This window comes from Pseudopodoces humilis, chromosome 6, assembly GCF_049639895.1.
Source record: "Pseudopodoces humilis isolate 2021_Gansu_Grassland_sample_001 chromosome 6, ASM4963989v1, whole genome shotgun sequence".
Lineage (NCBI taxonomy): Eukaryota > Metazoa > Chordata > Aves > Passeriformes > Paridae > Pseudopodoces > Pseudopodoces humilis.
In genome coordinates this window covers 52,930,376-52,955,537 of record NC_142205.1, presented here as the reverse complement: position 1 = coordinate 52,955,537, position 25,162 = coordinate 52,930,376, and the positions used below count along the sequence as shown (strand labels likewise).

Below are 25,162 nucleotides of genomic sequence, written 5' to 3'. Positions count from 1 at the left end.
GTTCTATCTGTAGATTTTACAAATATTATCTTATTAGCATGACATGAACAGCTCCTAATAGAGAACTTGTTTACCCTCTTATCAGCTGGCAAACAATTCTTCTTTGAGACCAAGGGAGACAGGCATATTCAGTTTAAGATGGGGGTACTTAATTTCTCCACAGTCAAAGATGAATTTGAGGTTAAGCAATTGCTAGAAAACAAATAACAATATGATGCCACCCAAAAGCTCCTTAACTCCATCTCTCCACAGGTAATTAGGAATCCATAATGGTCAGAAGTCATGAAGGCAGCAGGTAGACCATGAACATCAGTCTGCACTAAAATGTTCTCTCAGCATGGAAGCCATTAGGAAACCAGGAAAACTCGCAAGACCTTTCTATTACACTGACATTTGCTCCTGAATTAATGAAGAGCAATAACCTCCAGGATATTTTTATAACACCTTACAAGTTTTCTTTCCTCAGGTTCTGCTTAAGTCACAGATATAAATTCATGGAAATGCTTTCAGAGAGAGAACATGGTCTTCCTTCAAATACTATTGTGCCCTCTGAGAAAAAATACTGGCAACATTCCCCACAGTAGGAAAAGTATTTTCTCTTTCAACCAGGGAGGTCAAGCATAAGTTGCTATTCAGAATTCTACCAGCAATTCAACACACTCTTCAACAACCACAAAAACTCTAGCACTTCTACCTAGTCACCCATTTTCAACTTTCTTTTTTTTCCCCCAAGTATTATTATTTTCTGTGCATATTCATTTCTATATTGCTCAGCCTAATTTTAAGTATTTAAAACAGTGGTGTTCAAACTGACATAAAATTAATCTCCTCACATCCAGAAGCGCTACCAAAATGTGTGCATACCTGCCAAGAGGGAAGTGACAGATGAGAAAATCTTATAAAGCAAAAGAAAGGTAGAAGAAAAACATTGTATTTCCTTGCTGGCTTTGCGACTTCTGTACCCTTCCTATTAATCAGCATATTTTCTGTGGGCATCATTAGCACATTTCATCAAATAAAACTTCCTGTAAACATTGGAGTCTGGTTCACACACTCCACACTGTTCTTTACTGTGCCAATAGGCAGTGTCAACATATATTAAACTACATATGGGAGGCTTGCCCATGTGGAAACACCAAAAGAAAACAGAACTGCATTAACGAAACTGCATTAAGGGGCCTCAGTTGCAACTGAAATGTGTTTCCAAAATAAACTCAAACCACTAAATCAAAGCCACTTGCATTCCAACACTCAGAATTCATACTGGATTGCAACACAATTTCACAGGTCTGCTGACATTCATAGCTCTGTACAACCTAGATGATTCATGAGCTTTCCCATCAAAAATATACATGTGCTGTCATGAGGAGGAGACTGGACTGCATACATAAAGCAGATTCAGAACTTTAATATCACCTGCCTATGGGTGCCTTAAAATTCATAACAAATCAGAGTTTGCTGTTTCTGGAATATGGATTAGCTTTATAGAATGAATTTGTTACAGATATTTTAGTACAACACGCCATTATCAATTCTGAGATCGGTAAGAAAAGCTCTACCAGAATAAATCAGTCCAGCTACGCTACTACCAAAGAGGTATGTCAGCTCACTGACAGTTCCACTTCCTTCAACAATTTATAAAAACAGCTAACAAAGGCTTTCTCTTAAGAGGGTCTTCTGTGAATCAGCTCCTGAGCAGTGTGGATCCCCTAATGGGAAATCTATCCCTCCTTCTTCCACTCTCAATCAATCTACAGACATTAAAAAAGGAAACATTGCTAATAGCTGCTAAAGATCCTCTTTGTTTTGCAGCAGTCACTCATACATTATGCATAGATCGAGAATAAAACAATAAGGGGAAAAGAACACCTGCCCCAGACGATATGCTCTGCACATTATGATGCAAATAGAAGTTTGAGAGCAAGTGTTGTCTGACTGATGTTCAGCTGTGACTGTCTGAGCAGGCCTTCTTCTAAAAAACACCTAAACCCCGTTGGTTTCCTTGTGGAAGGCTGACTGTGTGCCAGTTACCCCACCAGAAACCACACCACGCAATCTTGTAGGGCCATGTTGATGGGGCATGGAGCAGCCTGGTCCTGTGGAAAGTGTCCCTGCTTGTGGCAGTGGGTTTGATACTAGGTGATCTTAAAACTCCCTTCCAACCCAAATAATTTTATGTTTCCAAACTGCTGCTGTAATTGCTCCCACGCACCAGCCAGGAGCGTCACATCAGCACAATGGTGAGGCCCACCCTGAACAACCAGAGAGCCCATCTCTCTACACTGCACAAGACAAGCTGGCACTGCTTTATGCCACAGGCATAAAGGGTTAGACCTAAAACTGCCTGACAGGCCTGCCAGGGTCCTAGGTTTTTTATTATATTTAATCAAACTTACCCATTCTCTACTGTGACTTTTATTAGAGCCATAAAAGGTAAGAAGTAGTTGAGGAGGGCAATTAGATATTGTACCCCTAAAGCCTGCTTGCTCCACAGTATCCACAAAAAATATTTAACTCCAGAAGTTAATTGGGTGGAGGCTATTTCTGCATTTGGCACATCAAAATCTTACTGAAGTTTCCTTGTTTAAATCAAGGATTGATGTTTTGCTCGTACTAAATGTTCTGGGAAATCTGCTTATTCCAACTAAAGAACAACAGTTTAAGACTCATGCAACTTGCACTTACCATCCTGCTTTTCATTGGGGTCTATTAGCCTGTTGGGACACATCTGGCAAAGGTGAAAAAACTCTCTAATTCTCTTTCTGAAGAAGGAAATCAGACATTTGTGCTCCACAGCTTTTCCTCTGTGGTTTTAGGCAAGCTTTTCAAAATCAATTGACTAATGGATAGACTGGAAAGATGGGAAATGGTGATCCTTCAATAAGCCAAGCATCCTGTACAGTATTACTGAACAGTAAGATGGTCAGAGAAGCAGCAGATCTTCTTATTCTATCAAAAGATGTGGTTCCACCTACACCCAAATTCTGCAATGATTAGATCTACTTCTAGAATCTTAACAACAAAAAAGCACATTAAAATTATTTTTAAAAGTTTCAGGAATTTCCCATGTGTCATGTCAGTATTATGGCACTGTAGTAAAGAAAATATACTAAATAGCTCTCAAAAAGATAAAAAGAGACAAAAGAAGAAAATCCCCATTGAAGCTTTTCAATTACTAAGCGAGACATTTTTATTGTATGCAGGTAACAAGGAGAGGACTAGAGCAGTGTTGGAGACTTTAATGTTATTATTCATATTTTGGGAACTGATACCCAAGAAATAACTTAAGTTGAAGTCAAATGTCATCCCAAAGTTTTTTCTGCTTAAGATTTCTACAGAAGTGTTTCTAAACTGACTTCTGTTTGGAAAATCAATGTGTAAAGTCCAAAACCTCAAGATTTCATATTCAGCTTTTTTTTTTGTTTTTTGAACTACAGATGGTAATCAAAACTTCTTTGGGAACACACAGGAATCTCAATTTGCAACCAGACAAATCAAATATTTGAAAGAAGTGGTAACACTTACACTTAAGAAATTGGTGCATAATACAGTAGAAAAGTATCCTTCCTTTTGCCACTGAAAGACAAATTTTCAAAGATACTCACAGGGTTTGCATTCCTTCTACTAGTAAGATTTCCCAAATGAACAAGTAACAGATGACTGGAGTACACTGTGATATTTGGTGTCTTACAACTGAGTTGCTCTCAGCAAAATTAAAAGGTGTTCCATCATGTCTTTAGTCTCAGCACTGCACCATGTCTTATGGAGCTTCCCTGTAAGAAGGATCAAAAAGGCTGCTACATATTTTTGTATTTGATTATGGTGATTCCCCAAAGTGGATTCATTCACCCTGGCTCTGAACAAATTATAATGTCTGCTGAAAATTTTGGTTGTTCATAAGATCCACAAGATCAGCTGTTGTAGAAAAGAAACGTAGTAAGACAAGACATACTCTAAACCTCTGGCTTCCACTGCACTGAACGTTCATGCTATGACACTGCTTGAATTCTAAGGAGTGCCAGGAAATGCAGGGGGTGGGAAGGGGAGATACAGCAAGCCTGCCACTGCTCTTCTATATTAATTTTCACATTAAATACAATTAGCAAGGGCTCCTGGTTAATTCATATTTTCTGTAGAAGAAAACACCAAATGCATAAATCGTCAGTCTTGACACAGAGACTTTTTCACCGAAAGCTTCATAATTAAACCAACGAGTTGTTTTACCTGCTCTGGAAGTGCATCGCCTACCTGTTACCTGCTACTGTAATTTTGTGTTTTCAGTGCTATTTACTGCAAATGTGCTAAATTAAGAGACAATAGAAACAAAAGGATTTAGAAATACCAAACATGATCCATACAGAACCCAAAAAATACTAAAGACAAGACCTGTTCATCTATTTACTTTAGTAAAATCTACAGCACATGAAATCTATATGACTATAGCACCATAGGGTACTCAAAGAACCTTGAGGTTTCAGCTTGACTGAGAATTTTGGTGCTAGAACAGTAAAAATAAAATTACTCAGCATGGAAATCATAGAAGTTGGCAACTGTTTATTCTTGAGATGCCAGGGAACCAAATGACATGGATGCAGTGAGGTTAAGAACTTCAATTTGTTAATTACCTATCTGAAAACAAACTTTGTAATCCATATTTTGTTTTCACACAATATTATGCACTAGATACTCATTTGCTGGTACACTCCCTCCCATTTGTATCCATACATTCAGGCTGACTTGCAAATAAAACATTCATGTTCATCTCTGTATTAAATGCAACTATCAATAATTTTTACATTTTAAAAACTTATTTAGAAGACACACTGTACACAAAAGTAAAAACACACAGGGACACAATAAATGTTTTGCTGTTCAGCAAAATACTGCTTGCAGTATGTTAACCCTTTTATAATTAATTTGAGCCTACTAAGCACCACTACCCTGGCTTGTTTAGCAGTGAGCTTCTGCCAAAGCAGAACTCCCCCAGGCAGCCTCAGATGGGCACTCTCAAGTCATCCCTGTCTCTCACTGTCTCAGCTGTCACTCCACACTGCCTGCTTACACCAGCTGCAGGGCAGGTGGGTGACAGTGGGGTCACAGCAGCCCTCCAGCCTGGCCTCACTTGGCTGCTTAAGCTTGTGCTTCATGCTCCAAAGCACAAACTTCCATCATGGCACAGGAAAAATGCCAGTCACCAGGCAAGACTGCAGGCTTTCCCACAGGCAGGCAGCCTTAATACACATAACCTTACAGAGATACTTTGAATGCCTGGCTGGCACCTCCTGTTATCTCAGAAAGACTCACCCTGCTTCCTTCAAGGGACCTGTGTCCCACTGCTATTCTGGATTCCCACACCTGCCCTACCCAACTGTCAGTTTACCTGGAAAATCCAAGCAAAAAAAAAAAAAAAATCTATCTCATGTGCCTCTGAGCTGCAAAGGAATGTAAACCCACTAGGTTTTAAAATAGCTTTATGTGACTCAGTTTTGATATTAACATTTTCAAAATGGCTACTCATCCCTTGCAAAACCAGTATAAGATAGAGATGCAAGGCAGTCCAGGAGCAGCCACAGATACTCATCAGCTACATGGCCATACTGCATAGATGACTGAGAATCTCAGTCTAAAAATATCGGTATCAAGTCTCAAATGAATGATTTTACATATCTAAAGAACAAAGCACCAGTTCAGAATAATATTGCTATTTATAGGAATAATATGCATGTACATTATGGATGTTCTTTCATTTCTCAGATGTGATTTTATTCTGTTACAGCCATCACGACATATTTAAGCTTTACAATACAGAGAACAGATTTAAATCAAAGTCAGCAGACATTTGTCTTATACTCTGTAATTACAGGGATCTCTCTCTGTAGAGAGAGATAAAAAGGCATTAGTTATGGTCAATACTAAAGGGGGTAATTGTGCATTACAGCAGTGATGATCCATATTACACTGAGTTTCAAGAGCTGTGAACAGAAAAGAATATTCTCAGCACAAAAGTACGCAAGAGCTTGAGCAGAAATGGAGGGCAGAGACTACTGTGACCATGCCATATTCATGTATCCCCTGGCAGTTCATTAGATTCTCCATTTTGCAAATCTTCCCACACAGCTTTTACAAAGGTCCATGACCACATCAAAAGCAATGTTTTACTTATAGCTGAATAAAAGAGGACTAAAAAAATCCCCTAGGAATATTGATTTGAAAGAGAATAAAACGGCCTGTGTGATGTTTTCAAGACAATCCACCACAGGGAAATGAATGCCCGGCATAACGTAATATCCATTTTTGCTCCCCATGGCAAAGCATCAGTAGGATTTGTCAGGCAGACAGGACTACACTTCAGGAAGGATAAAAAACTTCAGTTTTTAAGGAGTCAATTTTTACAGCTCCCCTGAACACTAACTGCAAATAAGATACACAATAGAACTTCATGCTAAATTCCATGACAGCCATATTTTTGTGTAAATACTAAATACTCTTCCTAATCCTGTTTTTGTCTGACTCTTAAATGTTCATACAGAAAACAGCACAAAACAAGGTATTTGTCTCTTCTGGGTTATTTTTGTCTCCAAAAAAACCACTATACACATTTTGGAAAGCATTGCTCCCACCAGCTGGGGTCACCTAGTGCCAGTGGAAGAATATAACTACAGTGTGTGAATAAAAATACCTACAGTGTTTTATAGGCTGACCTAGGGCATATTTAGTCTGAATACTTGAGGCCATTTGGAGGCATTTTTGAGATAGTGTCACTGTATTAATGGAAGACAGTGACTCTCCAGCTAGATTTTGACTTTAGATGCAATGTGTCTAACCAGTCAATGTATTGGTACACAAACCCTCCTCTCTACAATCAGAGAGGATACAACTTGTGCTGTTAAACCTGGTATTTGCTGTTTAACCTTTCAGCACTAGTAGATTGCTTTTCAATTCTAAATTAGTGGGAAAAGCAGTTTTATTTCCACAAAACTATACAGCTATCTCTACAGCGGCTGGCCTCCACTAGAGGCTGCTGAGTTCAGAACCACCACTAGATCACGCTTTTAAACCACGATCCAAATTAACTAAGACATTACAGAACAGTAAAGTTCCATGCCTAATCCTACTCAAGTTCCCAGATCCTGAGAAGTCACTCAAAATACAAGCTATAAACAGCAGACATCTTCTTTGCTCTTCGTTTGGCATAACACAATTCATCCTGCATTCATACGGCTGAGAGACAGAAAGCACTCCATCTGCCTCTCAGCTCATGAGCCCCTTGCTGCTCACTTCTTCACCTGGAAAAGGCTGCAAATAAACAAACCTGTTTGGCCAACTGATCCTTCTTCACCAAGCCAGTGGCTGCAGCGATGTTCCCTGCTCCTTCCACCGTCTTCTGCGCCACTGCCGTCACTCCTGTCACCACGGCTCCCCCAACATTAGACACCTGCTCTTTGGTCTTCTCGGCCACTGAGGAGAAGCAGAAGATGGAAAAACACATTACGCTTCTGGGAGCTGTAAGTTTCTCAGAGAATTTATCACTGACAGCCCAACATCATGAAAAGCCATAAGGCCATTATATTTTCTGTACCCCAAGTGGATCTTAAGAAATTAAACTATCCATCTGGTAACACTGGAGCAGCAGAGGTAGGAATAAGCCTCAGCTGGGGCTCAATTTCTTTTATGTGAAAGACATCTGACATTTTCATTCATGTCTAACTGCACTTTAGATGTGCATCTCACTGTATAATATATCCTAGTTCGGAAATGCGTTCCAATTAGTCCACCAAACACTTGCTGCATCATACAGGGCATGGAAGACAAGATTTTTTGCATTAGACTCAAAAAAATTGATTAATCTTTTTATTTTCTAATATATATTTAATTAAAAAGCCGATCTGTCAATGCTCAACCAGAGAATTTCAAACAGAACCTATTATCTGACTCACTTGAGATTTTTGCCCCAATGCTGAAACATAATATACTAATTTATAAAAAGACTGAATGCCAAAGCAAACTGGATTAATAGCCAACTTCCAAGCCCCAGGGAAACAACAACTCATTTAGCCTACATATACATCAGCAGTTGCCATTCTACCTTTCAGAATATCACTGGGGATTTTCTGCTCATTCATCCCCAAGGGCTCTTTCTGACAGAAGCTTGAACTACAGTGAAACTGCTCTAAGAAAAGAGATGGGATGACTTCATGGCTTGAAGTCACATACCCAGATTTCTAGCAAAACACACATGAACTCCTCTAAACAAGGGAATGTTCTCCAAAAACATCCATTGTATGTTTTTGCCATTCTAACTAATCCTATACTCTCCCTCAGGCTAAATCACCATCCGATCCATAAAATGGATAAAATAAAATGGATCGGATATAGCTTATCTGCATCCTTTATGAGCATGGGATGGATTTTGCTTGAAAGTTTGGCCACCATTTCTGAGTCTTTTTTGAGAAAGCACATATGAAAATTAGACTTTCTGTGGGTAAATTACATTTCTTCAGTTCCTTACATAAAAGAGCATAAGTTGTCCATATTAAAGGGCATGCAGCATGCATTAATATGATTGATATTAAAAAGCAAAAATTAGGAAAAAGCTAGAAAGTTAAACAACATGACTAATATGCCATTTTTATTGAAGACCCAAATTATAAATATCTGCTGATTGGAAATGGAGGCAGATAATTTAATGCTCATTCTAGCTAATTTAGAGGAAAAAGTTAGTAACTAATTAAGTATTATCTCTATTATGACCAGGAGCTTTCATTAATGAGTAGAACAACAGACTACACATTGTCTGAAATTAGAAACAGAAAAAGTCTTTCAAATATCTCCCACAGTATACACACTAACAATCTAAAGGTTCATAAGAAATTTCACTGTACATATCCACTACTCTACTGCCATGCTTTTTTTCAGGAAAAAAAAAAAAAAAAAAGATAATCCAAAGTCGGTTTTGCTGAAAAGCAAATGTTGCCCTCAGGGAAGGTTTGACTTAATGCTAGCAAGTGCAAAAAGACATCTGTTAAGATGCCCCATTTGATTATTACCAGCTACAGACCACAAAAAGCTTTGGATTCAATGCATGAAATTTATATAGGAAGCTTTCCACTAGTTCTTGCAAGCATATATCTTAAGATGTGTGTCCTCATAACACGCTATATCTTGCAAAGCCTAGTGAGACCCAGTTTTGCTTGGAGTCTTTCAGAAAGAAACTATGAAACAAACTCATTCATGTTGCTCCAAATGGCAGAAAGAATTCTAAGAAAATAAAGTAGCACCTTACAGAAGTAGATTCAAAAATCCAATTTCCCTATAAATATTTAAATTTTAAACAATTTAAAAGAAGTGGAGATATGTTCTGGGTACGTTTCAGTACTGCTTTTTGTTTTCCCTCTGTGTCGTTCATTTTCTGGCAGAGTTCCTGGGCTGCATCCAAAGCAGCAAACCAGCAAGTCAAGGGAGGGGATTCTACCCCTCTGCCCTGGCCTGGTGGGACCCCACCTGCAGGGCTGCATCAGCTCTGGGGTCCCAGCACAGGACAGACATGGGCCTGATGGAGTGAGTCCAGGGGACGCCACCAAGTTGACCAGAGGGATGGAGCACCCCTCCTAAGAAGACAGAGAGCTGGTGAGACCCTAATTGTGGCCTTCCAGTACCTAAAACCCTACAAGAAAGGTGAAGAGGGAATTTTTACAGGATCATATTGGGACAGGGCAGAAGCAGATGACTTGAAACTAAAAGAGAATTGGTTTAGATATGGAAGAAATTCTTTACTATGAGAGTGGTGAAGCACTGGAACAGGTTGCCCAGAGAAGTTGGGGATGCCCCATCCCTGGGCTCAAGGCCAGGGGGCCAGGAGCAACCTGGTCTAGTAGAAGGCATTTCTGCCCATGTAAGGGGGCTAGTATCAGATAATCTTTAAGGTCTTTTCCAACTCAAACCATTTCTATGATTCTATAATTCAGGGTCCTTTCATCCTGTTAAATTTTCTTGTATGGAAGTGACACACTTTGTTTTGAAAACTGCCCTTTCCAAAAAAGTTTGAATGGCAGAACACGTAAAAGACAAATTCAGTAGACTTGATGCTGACAAGGGCTCAGTTGGCCTTGAGCATCATCCTTTCTGATAAAATGATAAAGCATGGTTGTACAGTGCTGATTGTCACAGGCACAATTAATCTCATTACCTCAAGCTCTTAAAGCAACTGCACCCCAAAATACCAAGAAACAGAGTGGAATTGAGTGCACTGTGGGTGCTGCAGTATAAGCCACCTGATTCTCAATGCCATTATTATACTCACATTTCTTACACTATGTTGTCAGGGCCAGTACAACCACATACCAAGAGCAACTCTCCAGTTGCTGCTGTTCCCAATACTACAGCATTTTGGGAAGGCACTGTCTGAAGTACATTTCCTCCTCCCAGAAACACATTATCCTGGGAAAGGATTAGTACATACAAGCTCAAATGAAAAAGGAAAGAATCAGGCCACTACACCACTACTTGCACAGCAGCAAGATACTGATAAAAGTAGTAACAAAACCAGCATACTTAAGATTGCTACTATTTCAGACAGCCATGGTTTAACCCCAGCTGGCAACTAAGCACCACACAGATTCTCCGTCACTCCTTCCCCCAGCAGGATGGGGAGAACATCTCCAGAACTCCCACATTGGAATGGGAATTGGAAAGGTAAAAATAAGAAAACTCATAGGCTACGTATGGTTGAATTTAAATAAAACAGTAATAGTAATAAAAAGGAAAATAAAGAAAGACATAAATCCCACAAGTGATGCAAATTAAAACAATCGCTTACCACTAACCAATGCCCAGACAGTCCCCAAGCAGATGACCCCCACCAACCCTCCTCATGGTTTTACTGCCCAGTATGATGCCATACAGTGTGGAATAACCTTCTGGTCAGCTGTCCTGGCTGTGTCTTCCCCCAGCCTCCTCACTGGTGGGGTGAGATGAGAAACACAAAATGCTGTAAGCATTGTGTAAGCCCTGCTGAGCAGTAACTACAACATCCCTATTTTATCAACGCTGGCTCCAGCACAAATCCCAAACAGCCCCGTACCAGGTACTATGAAGAAAATTACCTCCATCCCAGGCAAAACTAGCACACAGACAAAGCTGACACAGGAGTTACCATGGAAGATCTCTCACACACTGCTTCAGAAATCAGAGCCATGAAGATAAATTCAGTAAACTACATTAACAGCACAGATTGGCAAAAGCATTCATAGCAAGGAGAGAATTGTCTTTCCTGTCTCTAAGGAATAACTAGACAACATCATTACCAGAGTGATAATGAGCTCCAGCCTGGTGACCCTCCAGATCTGAAAATCCCGCAATAGGAGAAGAAAATCCAAAACAGATTTCCAGTCTCGTGTATTTTATTGCTTACACTAAGTAGTAATGGGGAAAGCATTAAGTGTGCACAAACAAATCAGTTCAGAATGCAGGGGGTTGATTCCAATGTATTTAATTTATCTGAATACCAGGTTGCTTAACGATCTTAAGCCATAAGTCTTTGTAAAATTGATATCTGCTTTGCATGGTGTTGAGAACCAGAGCAAACCAGCTTCTGCAGAGCTTTGCTGTACTATGGCCTGATTACATCTTTTATCTATGCAGAGACTGTCCATTCCATTAAATGACCCTGGGACAATGAACAATCACCACACCAAGGCTAACTTTGAGTTTATATGCTGTCTATAGAACTGTGCAAAAAGTATTGGCATTGCAGTTGCCTTTTCATTACTTACTACAGACAACTGGGTAGCATATCAATGTAAAACCTCTGGAGCAATTCAAAATAATAACTAGCTACTTTCAACCTTGAACAATAAAAGTAGATTCAACCCACAAAATTTCTCTGCATTAATGAACTTACTCTCATTGTTACAAATATGCTTTTGAGTATGTATTCCATACAGTGAGTTTGTCTTAAGTACTCGAAGAATTTATTTATGAAGATGCCATAAATATGGTGGTTCTTTAATTTACGCAATTTTTTGTAAGATACCTTGTGGAGTTAAAGAGCAGGAGTACCAGTGACTAAGAATGTTAAGAAAAACAAGACTAATCAGATAAAAGAATTAAGCAAGACACGTGACTGTGGTTACTACTATCAATATTGTGCCTTCACTCACATGATTGAAGGACTAAGAGCTTTTTTGCCCTGAGTTTTTCACAAATAGTGCTTTATTTAGAATATCAGGAGATGGACTGTAAATATTTCATCTTTGATACTGTTCATTTCTGGGAGATAAGTAAGATATGTGAATTTTGCATTTACAGTCAAAGGCCAGGAGACATTTTAATTAGGAAAATCTAAACACAAGCATACACCCCATAAAACCAATAAGCAAAGCTGCTTTATCATCAGAAGATCAGAGAAAGGGTGACCTGACAACACACTCACCATATTCCTGTGAATCACAGCCTGGAATCCTCATTTCACAGTATCCTGATGTCATGGTACAGTCAGGTCACATTCAAAGCAAGAAACACCTCAGTCCAGTAATTCTGGGTTTGGAAATTAACTGACTGAGGAATGCATTTAGGTTTCTTAGCTCTTTAAGGTATGTCATTTCACCAGCATAGGGGGTTAAATCACAGCTTATTCAAAGATCAAAACTATCAAGATTTCGGAACTCAGACATTAAGAAGACTGACTGCAAAACTATGAACACTCACTTTGACCTGTGATTCTAGTTTGTATCCGACTGTCTCCAACCTCTCAAACCATTTGTATTTACATAACAAAGCGTTTACTTCACCTGAGGTTTCAAATGATGCACTGGGGAGTTCATGTCATAAGACCAGCACAACTTGTGAACTCCCAGTCATATGAAAAGAGACAAGCAGGTCTTTACAAGTGACTTAAAAGGCATTTTTGTCGCATCAACTTTAACAGTATTGATTTAAATGGATTTGACTTCTCCGGCAACTTCACTAGCATCTGTCTTCATGTTATACCTCAAAGAATCACTACAGTGAATCCAAATCTGTTTTTATCTACCTTCTTTTATTGCCAGAACAACTATTTTTATTTTTTTATTCTTAAAATGTGTCCAAGCAGTTCCTCCTTTCTTACATTAGCAAGTCCATATTGTTTCATTTTGGAAGCCTTGATCTCTTAGATTTTGCCTGAAGTCTTACCACTGCCACATTTCAACCTGTTCACTCCCTGTTCATTTTCCATTTTCATTCAACAGCCAAACTCATCTCAAACAGCCTGAAAGCTCAGAAGGAAGCAAACTGCAGCACACAACCTATTATTCCCAAGTTTCGGGTGTTTCACTTTGTGTCACCCGTTTCCTAAAGTGTGCGAGGAGCAGCTACTGTTTTGCTTAAAATCAACAATAACTTTTTCAAATTTTCTATTTACAGGCACAGCACGTAACAGATACATTCCCCTTATGTTTGGGTTTACAGTCTGTTTTGTACCTTCCAGAAGAAAATTTAACATATTTTCAAATCCATTAAAATTCTATTTACCTACTGAAAATTTCCTGCTGAACTAAATATTTGGCCATCATATAAAGAGAGGTACAGCATTTGAAATCAGTAGTTCCTTCCAGGATGAGCAAGTCCCCTACTGAGCTAGCCCACTAGAATCCTACTGCTTCAGCAAATTTCATCCCTGTGCAAAATGCCCTTGACTTCAATTCTGCCACATCCCAGCTTGGTGAACATCACCTCTATTAACTCGCCTCCTAGTGCTCTCAGTTGCTACTCCCACATCTGTGATGATATTGAGTATATGTGCCCCAAATCTCATTCTGCTGCAATCCTCTACTGGTCATAGCAATGATCCCTCTGAATATTTCTCTTAATTGAGGTCTAATGAGCTGATATTTCAAATCTCATAACAGCAGCACACATGCTGAGGCTAAACTCTGAAGGACTAGCCTCGATATTCTGCTCCATTTTCTTACTAGAAACACTCTTGACTCACTTTTCAACCATTTATGTGGGTTGTGTATTAAGTACTGACATTTGTTTACCTGCCACTGTTTATCCTTTGCCTTGGCTTATGTGAGCATGACACACTGATATGTGAGCTAAATGACACACTGGCTGTACACTGAGGAAAAAGAAATCCTTTTCTACTCTTATTTGTTTCTGAACGTGTTAGGGGAAAAAACAACTTAAATTTCTTGACCATGCATTCTCTTCACATCACCAGAACTCCCACATTCTACAGCAGAAAATTATACATTTTATTCAATGCCCTGTGGTCAACTAAGGCTTTTCTGTACTCCATAGATATCAAAGACTTTCATTCATTTTTCCCCTTAAAACAAATTATTGGTTACTGGTTTCAGTTCATACTTAAGATGATCCCTGAAAATCAATTTAAAATGCAAATTTACCCTGTCTTAGTGTAGAAATGTTATTGTAAAGATACATGCCTGGCATCAAATTCCAAGTTTGAAAGTGCTCTTGCTACTGAAAGATTAGTCAGTTTAAAAAAACATTTCAAAACACTCATAACTGTGACAAATTCCAATCAAAACTCTGAAATTTGTTTCTTTCCTGTAAGTCATTTCCATTCAGCCTTCCCACCCAACCAGATCTCTCAATTTTCCTATGCTTTTCCATCTTTCATAAATTGTAGTGCTCTCAAAAAACCAGAATTTTTAACAGCTAAATGGCTGGTTAATCTCATGGAGGAAAGAAGCTAAAATCAAGAGATGATTATCCTACCTGTTGTAACACCATGAACAACTCCCTCCTTGGTCCTGGAACCTAAACAAAGAAAAATATTAGGTTGAAAACACATGTTCTTAAGTACTGGTAAAGACTAGACAGATGATAAAGAGGGATCAATATGTAGGCTGCATACCATTGCATACAGTATTTTCCAATGCCATTAAAAGAAATTAAAAAGGAATTCAGTCTAAGGGAAGAGACAGAACCATGCATGGATGGGTATCAACTGTGGAAAGGTGAATAATACTGGAAACACTTCTGCAGTACATACTGACTTCCCCACCATTTTCTGAATAGCTATGTTAGGTCTCCCACATGGCAAACTCACACAAATGACTCTGCACAGAAATCATGTTAATGCCCTATGGAGGATCATGCATACATTTGCAGAAGCTCTGAGCCACAGTTTCCAGAAGATCATCAAAATTTCATCTTTGCCAGATCTCAGCTTGTAGGGCTTGACAATCACTACTGAACTACACAAAGAGGTTAAATTCACGGGGAGATAGAAATGCCAGCCAGATTTAGATATCAACTAATCCAAAAGAACAACTTTAAGCAATAGATAGGATTTCAACATGGAAATTCCCCCCAGGTCACACCCAAGGTCTGCTGCATCCACTGTTAGAGGCACATGCCACAGCTCACATATGATTTGCAGGCAGAAACCTGGAGCTTCTGCTAAACTGAGGCCTAACACCAGAACTGTGTAAGCAATGTAACTCTGCCACACTGAAGACCAAACTGATTTCTGCAACAACCCTGCAAAAAAAAAACCCATGACTTTTAACCATGCTGCATGAAAGGGAACAATCTCCTGTGTCTTTAAGGGGAAGGGAAACAAATTAGCACTGCTGTTTAAAACATAACCGGATGTCTTTTTCCCTACCAGCCCTCTACTTGCCCTTGTCAGGTTCCATAATTTGGCTATATTTCAGGGACTTGTATCCATCTGTGGACTATGATGCTTAACAATGTGCAATTAACAGACTTTATGGCTCCTAGTTAATCATCTTACCTAGTCTGGCAGAGATAGGATGACATTTTATTTTTCTTACCAACACAGAAATGACCTTATTTGTAATGCAATTTTTTGTCTGTCATTCAGTATTTGAGACATTATAATTTATACTTCTAACTTTACACTTCTAACATAACAGAAGAAAATGCATAAGCAGAAAAATATTAGGAAAAAAACCAACTTTTTGTCCAAAATTCTTTACAAAAATACAATTAAACACAGAAACACAATATAAGCTCATTCATCAGTATGTCCTACTCGCTACTACTGCAAATTTATGGAACTTTAGCCATGTAGTTCTGGCACTATTAGATTGATTACATGATTGAAAAGGCTCTCTTACCCAAGAGCAAGAGTAGAATAATAACCCATGATAAATACAAGGGAAAAAATACTACATGAAGTAAAATGAAATGTTCCTTTAGCTAATGATGAGGTTAAACAGCTGAGAAGTCTTTTTCCCTCTTTATTCCAGTTTTATCTTTTAAAGAAGTTTGCTTTTTCTCACTGAAAAATATTTACCATTGAAAAATGTGAAGCTTCATTATATGTAAAGTGCTCCCACCTAAGGACTTGTTTTTGGACTTGGGTTCTCAATTTTGTACAACCATGAGACCTGAAGAAGCAAAGCACATGCTGGAATTCAAGCAGGTGATGGTTCTACTGACTTCTAGCAACTAAACACCACTTCAGGCTTACAGTGTGTCTATTGGAATACTCAATATTAAGCACATGCTTTTAAAGGCATTGTTAGATCTGGCCAATATTTAATTCATGTTGTTGAAATGACTGTTTGCAAGCCAAGCCATTAAAGACATGGAAACCTGTGAATTAGCAAGCACTCGGTTCCCTAAGGTCAGAAAGGGAAGGATGCCACACCAGAATTCCCTGAGGACCAGTGCAATGCACACATCTCCAGAGAGACCTATTCCAAGTCCATTCTCACCTCACTTGCCCAGACAAAACACTGCTATAAGCACAACTCTCACAGGAATGCCGGTCTCTTTAGTGGAAGACAGACTTTTCTTTAAAAAAAGAAAAGCTCACAGACCCATATGGAATAGGGGTATGTATAGCCAGATCCATTAATCAGCAAACAACCAGCCAATTGGTGTTCCAGACCCTACAGCATATGTTAGAGCTCAAGAGCACTTGCCCCACTGCTGCACACTTGCATGCAAGTAGCTGTTCCTGCCATCACAGCTACAACAGCATCTAGAAGCACATTAGGATCTGCCAGAACAGGCCTATAAATAACAACAGCTGAATTCAGTAGGACGACTTCTGGCTGGCCATGAAGGAAAGCTGGTTGTTTCTGGGAGAAAGTAGCTGTCTTTCATCCTGGCATTCCCAAAATACCAACAGTCTTGCTCATTATACCCCGCATAACAAGGGGAACAGAGGAATCCAAGTAGGGGTAATATAAAGACCAAGGAACACAGCTCTAACATAAACCAAGAAGCAATAGTAGTACATGGTAATGCTACTTTTCCTAGCTATAGTAGACATCTGTGTGAGGGGAGGGAAAATACTAAACAGCATTTTTGGGGTTTTTTTTTCAATTATAAAACGTACCATAAAGTCTCTTCATGATTTATTATCATTGCTGTCATTGTGCCAGAATGAAGGAGTGCATCAGCAGTTTGCAAATACACTCGTTTCTGGACTATTTGAGAGACCAATGGACTGTTCATATTGCTTAGTCAGAACTGGTTACAGACTGGGAGACATAAACCCAAATCAGAGGAAGGGGCCATCAACATTTAAGGAAAACACTTGCTTCCAAGTGCTGAAGCCCATTATTCCACCAGACCGACCTTGAGTCCCTCAACTGCTCTGCTGGCTTTTCTACTACCAAAGGAAAATAAGAAAGATTATGAAAAGGGAGTGGAGGAATTTGGATGGCTTTGCCAAATAGGTCATGAGTGCTATGCTCTACTCTAAGGCCATGTGCCAGCACAGGGAGTAGTAAACAACTGTCAGCCACCCGGCTGCTAATAAACTATTCCTTTGTTCTGTGAGCTTATGACAAACCAAAAATGATCAGACTGGAAACTTCCATTCCTGGGCGCAGAACATGCACTCAAGAGTCAACTGAGCAAAAACTCCAGCTCCCTGGAAGCACACATGAAGCTCCACAGACATCCTGCACACTGCATTGCCAAGGGTATGTGAGCACATCCTTCTTACTCAGTTCCTGGTTTCAAAGCGAGTGGGGATTAAGTAGTGCCACTCACTTCCTTTCTGCTTCACACTAACAGCTCTTGAAGGATACAGAAAGATGAAGCTTTAAATTTACAGCACACACAGGACTGCTGAGCCTCAGTCCTTTCTAAACAATGACCAGGCCATTGGTTGACACCAAGAAAGGTCCTGATGCTGTGCTTGAAAGAGTTAAGAGAGAACCACCAATTTCAGCTAGCCAATGCTGAAGCCCATTGGCAGAGAAGCTTAAGCAGAAAAAAACCCCAATACTTGAAAGCAGAAAAACACATTGTAGACTGTATTGAAGGGATCTTGGGTACTCAAAAGGAGGCTCGACAGTGGACTGAGGGAAGAAATTAGACTTCAGCATGGACAGGGAAAAAAAAATCCTCAATTAATCCTCCAATATACTGCTCTCCTACATAACTCTAAGTTTCTCCCTTTGCCAAGAGAAATTTTCCTTGTGCCAAAAAAATTGCTAAAACCAAAACAAGAATAAAAGAATTACAGTGACCATATTTCATCCCAAACAGCAGCTGTTGTAAATAGAACTCTTACCAGGTAGAATTAGGTTACAGTCTTTCACGTAATAGCTAACAGCAGCCTGGACAGAAAAGTCCAGATGTTTTCCAGATTTATTTAAATTGCACTGATTTCAGTGGGAGACCACATCACTTAGGGGATCTGGACCAAAGACTCTGCATCTTCTTAATTCTCCAGCAGCAACTGGAGGCTGAATGTTATGAAACTGAAAATGATTAACAGGTCCCACTCAGCCCAGTGTTGTTAGGTTCTTCTTTGCAATATGTCAGGCAGCTTTCACAGTATAATCTGGCTGTGAATCTCAAATCTGAAAACCCAACTTTATAAAAAGGGAGTGAGAAGTCTTCATGAGCTCTAACGAATTGTGCTGCTCCTCTCCTCTGCTCTCAAAGGGGCTTTACCACCTTCCTCAGTACAATCATTATCAGCCTGCAGAGCACAAGAGTATCACACTGGCCTTTGCCAATGCTGCACAGGGGAAGAGACACCTCTGCTGTGTGCTTGGGAAATAGACAGAAACATCCAGCTCCTCCTTTCCCTATATGAACTTGCTGAAACCTCCTGCCTGTATGGGCAAGCACACAACTGGACACAAGCTGCCAGAGCTTCTGGAGACAGCTTCCAACCAAAGGCTCTTTTCCCTGCACAACACACCGTGCACACAGCCTGTGCCTCCTGAAAAGGAGGGACCTGGTGGGAGAAGGATCCTCCACTACAGTCACATGCACAGGTCCCTATCATGGCTCAGGGCTCTGCTGTCCCCAGCAATTTCTTGAAAAAAATAGAAAGCCTGCCCTCCGAAGTTCAACCTCAGCAAAAGCATCTCTGAAGACAATAGGTAATCTGTTGCCTTTGGGAACAGAACTAGGTTCAAATGTTATTATGGTCTGGAGAACAGGTCAGACACAAAGATTAATTTAGCACACAATGCACGTTTCTAATACAAAGAAATCAATGACCCCAGAAGCTTGGCCAGGACTACAAGAAAACAAAATAAAAGAAAGTCCTGCTGCTGGAAAATAATTCCAACATCGAGCACAATATACAGTGGAAGAACATCTATTTCAATATCTTGAAAATGAGCAGATGCTCCTTTTAAAATAGATTCATCCTACAATTAGTGCTCAAAATGACTGCCATCCCTGTTGGCAAGAGCACTGAGCTTTGCTATGGCTTAAAAGGGAGGGAAGCATATTCCAAATGAGTAGTCCACACTATCTGGAGCAGAAATAATTTCTTACAGACTGGCACTAGCCTGCAACAATAGAGGGAATCCAAAAAAGGCACTGGAATACCAGAGACCTCAGTACTCCCATTGAAAAGAAATGCCTATGGTTTTCAGCTCTGTTTAACTTCTCTCTGATACGTGTGCACATCTCCCTCAGTATGCACAGAGCCCATGACAGAAGTGACCTGCTACAAAATCAACAGAACAGAAACTACCTAAAGAAAAGGCTATTTTCCCCCCCTCCATTCTTTCATGGACTAGCTTTATTTGATGAATAAGAGAAACAGATCCATAATCATTTTTTTATAAATAAGCATATATTGCTCATATAGTCTTGGCAGATTGTTTTTCTGTGAATTTTTCATGACAGCATTTGCACGACACTCCTCTAAAGCCCAATATTTGCTAAATGAAGATGACTATCATGCATTGAAGTACCAGTCAGGGATTTGAAAAGAATTTTATCTCAGGCTTTCCATGCAAGACTTGTATGGCCTAGAATAAGACACTAAAAACTGCTTTGTTACCTTGGGGTCTACCTGCCCTACCTCATCAACTGTAGAGGCTTTTCCTTGAGAGGTTGTGGAAAATATCTGCCATGAATTTGCAATAGTAATTACAGAACATGAAATTAATTTCAGAAGATAACACTTTGCCATACAAAACATTACTGTCAATGTACCAAGCAGTCGGCATGTCTACTACTCAACTCCTGAGCTAACCTCTCAAGTCTCTCTTCCTGAAATCCTATTCAAGCCCCACATGCTCTGTAGAATGCTGCGAAGCCACCTTCACCTCCAGCTTCTACATTTTTCCATATTTATTTTTACTGCACCAACCACCCTTGAGCCTTGATCTACAAAACTTCTTGCATGGAGTGCCAGCCAATGACCTGTACTGTAAGGCACTTGGCTTCAAAAAACCGGAGCTCAGGAAGGCACAGCTTGCCTCTTGTTTCCTTTGCAATGGTCTCCTATGAACAATTACATATTTTTTTGCAGAAGAATAGGTCTGATGAGGATCCAGATGTGAACGTCTGGGTGCACCGACCAGCAGCGTGCTGGCTGCTGCCCACCTACCCACATAGAGGACTCCCTCTTTCGTCTTTCCTGCTGCCTCTGCCACACCCTGCTTGGTTTTTTCTGCTGCTGCTACGACTCCCTCCTTTGCCTTGGAAAGCCCTTTCATGAACACATCCATGGCTGAAGACTTTCTTCACACAGCTCTAGAGGGAAAAAAAAAAAGTACACACTTTCAGTAAGGTTTTTTTTCAGCTTTTTATCCCAGAAAGGGAAAAAAACTATTCTAACTAAATGGGATCACAATGACTTTAAATTATATTATTTATACCCCCAAATTGTATAGCTATATGAAACAGATATCCTATTTCCACAGAATCCTACAGAGAGGTTGTCAAAAATGCAGTTCTGACTGGAAGACAATTCCATTGATATAAGTGCCTTCTTGCCTATCAAGGCATCATTTCTCCCAAAGGACAGTTCTGCTCATGTGCTGAATGCAAGATTTAGCCCTGTGATTCTCATCCAGAGAAAAAAAGCCAACTTAAATAAACACCAGCAACTTAAAAAACCAAACAGACCAACCTGAAAACCAAACCACACAAACCAAAACCTTCCATAAATGACAAATGTTCACTTGTTTTAAGAAAATGCCATTACAACTCAGGACTGGGAGAAATAAAAAATGCTGCATTTCCATTAGTCCAGCATTTTACACACAGTCCACATCATTCTTTTGGAAACTGAATTTTCCTGAATGGGTTCCTTGCCTGCATCACAGCTAAGAAAATATTTTACTAAAAAGCAAAAGCAAGAACACAGGATTTTAAAAGCACTGCACTAAAGCTACCAAGAGAGTCCTCTGGCAGCAATTCAACCCAGTGTTACACCGAAACCACCGAAACAGTAATTAAAACCCAGAATCAGTGTCCCTTCAACAAATCCATTATCAGTAGTCCTTTCTCTTCCTCCACCCACACAGACAGAAGTGCTGCCTGTTATCTCCTCTTCTTTGCCAGAGGCTGAGTAGGAGGAATGGATGTCTAAGAAGGCATCTGGGCTGTCGCAGCTTTCCACGAACTCGTGACGAGCGTGCGAAGAAAGGCAGCGCTTGTGCTCCAGCCAAGCTGCCCACGGTACCTGCTGCCCTGCGGATGGCTGGGGGCTTTACACACCGCGCCGGGGGAGGCAGCACCGCCCGCGGGACCCTCCGGCTCCTCCACCGGCAGCATCCCCCGGCCCAGGGGGGGACCTGGCGCCCCTGGCACGGCGGGTGTGTATCAAACCACACACGGGCACCCGCGGAGGGAGGAGAGAGGGAGCGGGACGTCGCGCCCCTATATACGCGCGTGTGTATGTAGCTGTACATATACAAACACAGACATACGTATAAATACATACACACGGCGAGGCACCTACCGAGGGAAGCAGAGCGGCGCGACCATATGGGCACCCACGGGCTCCCGCGGACACGCCGTCGGCACACGGCGCCCGGCTTCTCCTCCCTCCCCCGCGCCCACACGAGAAGGCTCAACAGGACGTATCTAGCCAGCTATCTCTGGCATTACACATACACCCCGAATCCTCCGCAGGCACAGTCGCGCTGCCCCCCGAGCCGCCCCCGCCCTGCCCGCACTCACCGCCGGGCTCCTCCGCCGCCGGCCAGCGAGCCGTTCCGAGCAGGCGAGGGGCGGCGCGGGTGCGGGCGGGCGAGGCGCGGAGCGGCCCCGGGGAGCGGCCCCTGCTCAGCACATGCCGAGGAGCGGAGCCGGCCGGCTCTGCTGGCACCACCCCGGCGGCAGCCCCGCAGGCGGCGAGTGCCGGCGAGAGGCGAGGGCGGGAGGACGCGCCGCGGGAGGGAGGAGCGGAGGCTCTGGCTCCCTGTTGAGTATGCGCCCCCCGCCCGGCCCCCTGCGCCCACCCTGCCACGTCCTCCGTGGCAGTGAGGTAGGAGGCGTGACAAACGGGGAGCGCCTGTTCCCTGGGGGTAGGAGGCAGGCCGGGCGACTTGGTCCCGCTGGGACTCCGCGCTGTCACCGCTCCCCCCAAAGCCTGGAGCGCCTCATCTTAGAAGCCTAAGGGAGCTGTTGATGCGGCACACCCCTGAGTCACTTCACCAAAGCCCTAGAAAATCTCCCCCAGCTTCTAATTGGTTTTTCATCTACTTCCAAATCTTCCACCTTGAATGGCTGCAGTTCAATGTGACTGTTCTCACAAGATTCATGATTCCAGCTCGATTTAAGCACGGGAGGTGGTGCTTTTGCAGGTGTAATTCGAGTCTTAACTCTGTTGCACACACATACGAGAATTTTCATCCTAAGTGAAGAGCGGTACGGCCAGATTTGCCCAACCCTTACTGCTCTGCTGGAGTCCTCCACCACACTGGTGGCCACTGCCACCTGAATCTTAAGCTCATGCAGAGAAGTCACTTTCTCCCCAGAAAGGGAAACCTATCAAACTTCTCTATTTTGGTCACAGAATTTAAGCATGAAAAGCCAAGATCAGCAGGAGACAAGGCACTAGAACAGATGGACCTTCAGATTCAGTACATCAATTCAAATCCTGCAAGACTTACAGAAACAGATTGGCTTTTATTGCACTCCAAAAGGAGAAACAGAACGTGGCATAGATGAGATACAAGGTTGTGAGCTGCAAGGAGCATCTTTCATCCATCATCCCATGCAGACAGCTGATGCATCTCTGGTTTTGTTTCCATGCTGAACATGTAGTGCAAGATCTTATTCTTGTCAGGTTTCTTTGTAAGTCATAATATTTCTGTATTGTTTGGTAAACTTGCTTTTGCTTCATTCTACTAGTAGTTTTAATCAACCAAGCATTAGGCAGTAGATTTTACTTCTTTGTATAAGTATGTTCAGACTCGTAATACAAATCATTTTCTCATAATTCTCCCGTTAAGAAAACCATAAAAAAAAAAGCCCAGAAATTAAATTACATAAGGTATCTCCCCTCATTCATCCTATGCAGCACATTCATAGATAGTAGAGCAACAGCTACATGTGTGTTTCTATTTTCTTCCTGTTTTGGCAAGAGGACAATAGGTACAGTTCCAGACAATAAATAAAATGTAATCAAAATCATACTCCTTGCACATGCTAACTTGCCCAATTTATGTATCTTAGTATGTGATTTGGCTCATTGAAAACCCTTCTGTCAGTCATTCTCTAATACCTTGAGCAGTAAACTTAGACCCCAAATTAGAATTAAAGTGAATATTGCACTCCTTATGTAAGTATTATCTTCCAGATTTAAAGAAAGCTTTTGTTTTTCCAGCATGAAAATTACTATGAGTATGAAATGTTGCTTTTTTTTTTCTGTTGATATAAATCTAGATAGACTTATTGTACTTAATTATGTTAGGAGAAACAGATAATCCAGTATGATAAACAACCTTGTATTTATGGCTCTATTTCTGAAAACTTTACAAAGAAGAGCTCAGATGTTTGCAACTCCTAGCTTTTGCAAGCAGTCTTTTTTTGCCTTACGTTTATCAAAGGCAGGCATTATGTTCTGCTGTTAAACAAAGTAACAGCTTGTCCTTTAACAAAAATCATGCAGCTAGAAATAGAGAGGTAAAGGCAAGAGGGATCAGTTGCCACAGCAGAAGTAAAGCTTAAAATTTCAACTGTAGTATTCAAACTAGGCAGCTGCTAAATTCTAAATCATAGGGTAAGAGGCACAGTAAAAAACAATAGAGTACAAATGTTGACACAAGAAATTCTTCATTCTGAAAATGAATGGGACTTAAGTGGAAAACAGAATTAAATATGGTAGAGAATGGGCATTGTATCTCCAAGGCAATTCCTATTTAAACCACATTGTCTACAACAGCTGGTTGGGGCTTTTTTTAGGTTGTCTCTTCAGTACCATTAGTATCACAGTAAGTTCTCCCCTGAAGCCTTTTCTGTCTGAAGAAAGGATAGTAGCAAACAGATTGCCCACTGATCACATTTAAAACAAATCTTTATTTAATGACACTGTTTACCTCACATGAGCATCTAGAGCAAAAATCAATTAAGTAGTACTAAAATCTTCTTTAATCCCTCTTGCCTTGAAGACTAACTTGTTTTATTTGCTAGCAATCAAGTATATCTACTTAATCACTATGAAAATAACAATTCTGGACAATTGAAAAAAGTTGCAGAGTAAAATTGATCAGAATTTACTGGTTTTGGATTACACAGGCTCCCTGTGTTACCACAGAATTCATAGGTGATGCTTCTCAGAGGAAAGGTGCCTTTGAAAACCTGAAAGCTGCAGTATGAAGGGAAGCTGTTTTAGGGCAGTCTGTTCACAGTTAACATTGATTACTCCACTGCAAGGTCCTTCTGCTGATTGCAGATAATCTGAAAATGGTCTTAATTGGATAAATACATTAGCTGTGAGAAACTGTGAACTCTT

At 40.8% G+C, this 25,162-nt stretch overlaps 1 protein-coding gene across 2 annotated transcripts in view; it reads right to left on the bottom strand.

The window, feature by feature from the left end:
- Positions 1-22,566, bottom strand: part of SNCA (synuclein alpha) — a 62,910-nt gene extending 40,344 nt beyond the window's left edge. The window contains exons 1-4 of one of the 2 annotated variants that reach the window (XM_005517461.2): positions 22,384-22,566; positions 20,804-20,949; positions 14,722-14,763; positions 7,313-7,458 (exon numbers count right to left, since the gene is read on the bottom strand). In XM_005517461.2, the coding sequence (XP_005517518.1) occupies positions 7,313-7,458; positions 14,722-14,763; positions 20,804-20,924 (309 nt within the window). In that variant the 5' untranslated portion in view covers positions 20,925-20,949; positions 22,384-22,566. Of the gene's footprint in view, positions 1-7,312; positions 7,459-14,721; positions 14,764-20,803; positions 20,950-22,162; positions 22,269-22,383 lie in introns of those variants that run through there. The other variant, XM_014259542.2, reaches the window with a different exon arrangement.
- Positions 22,567-25,162: the final 2,596 nt, after the last annotated feature.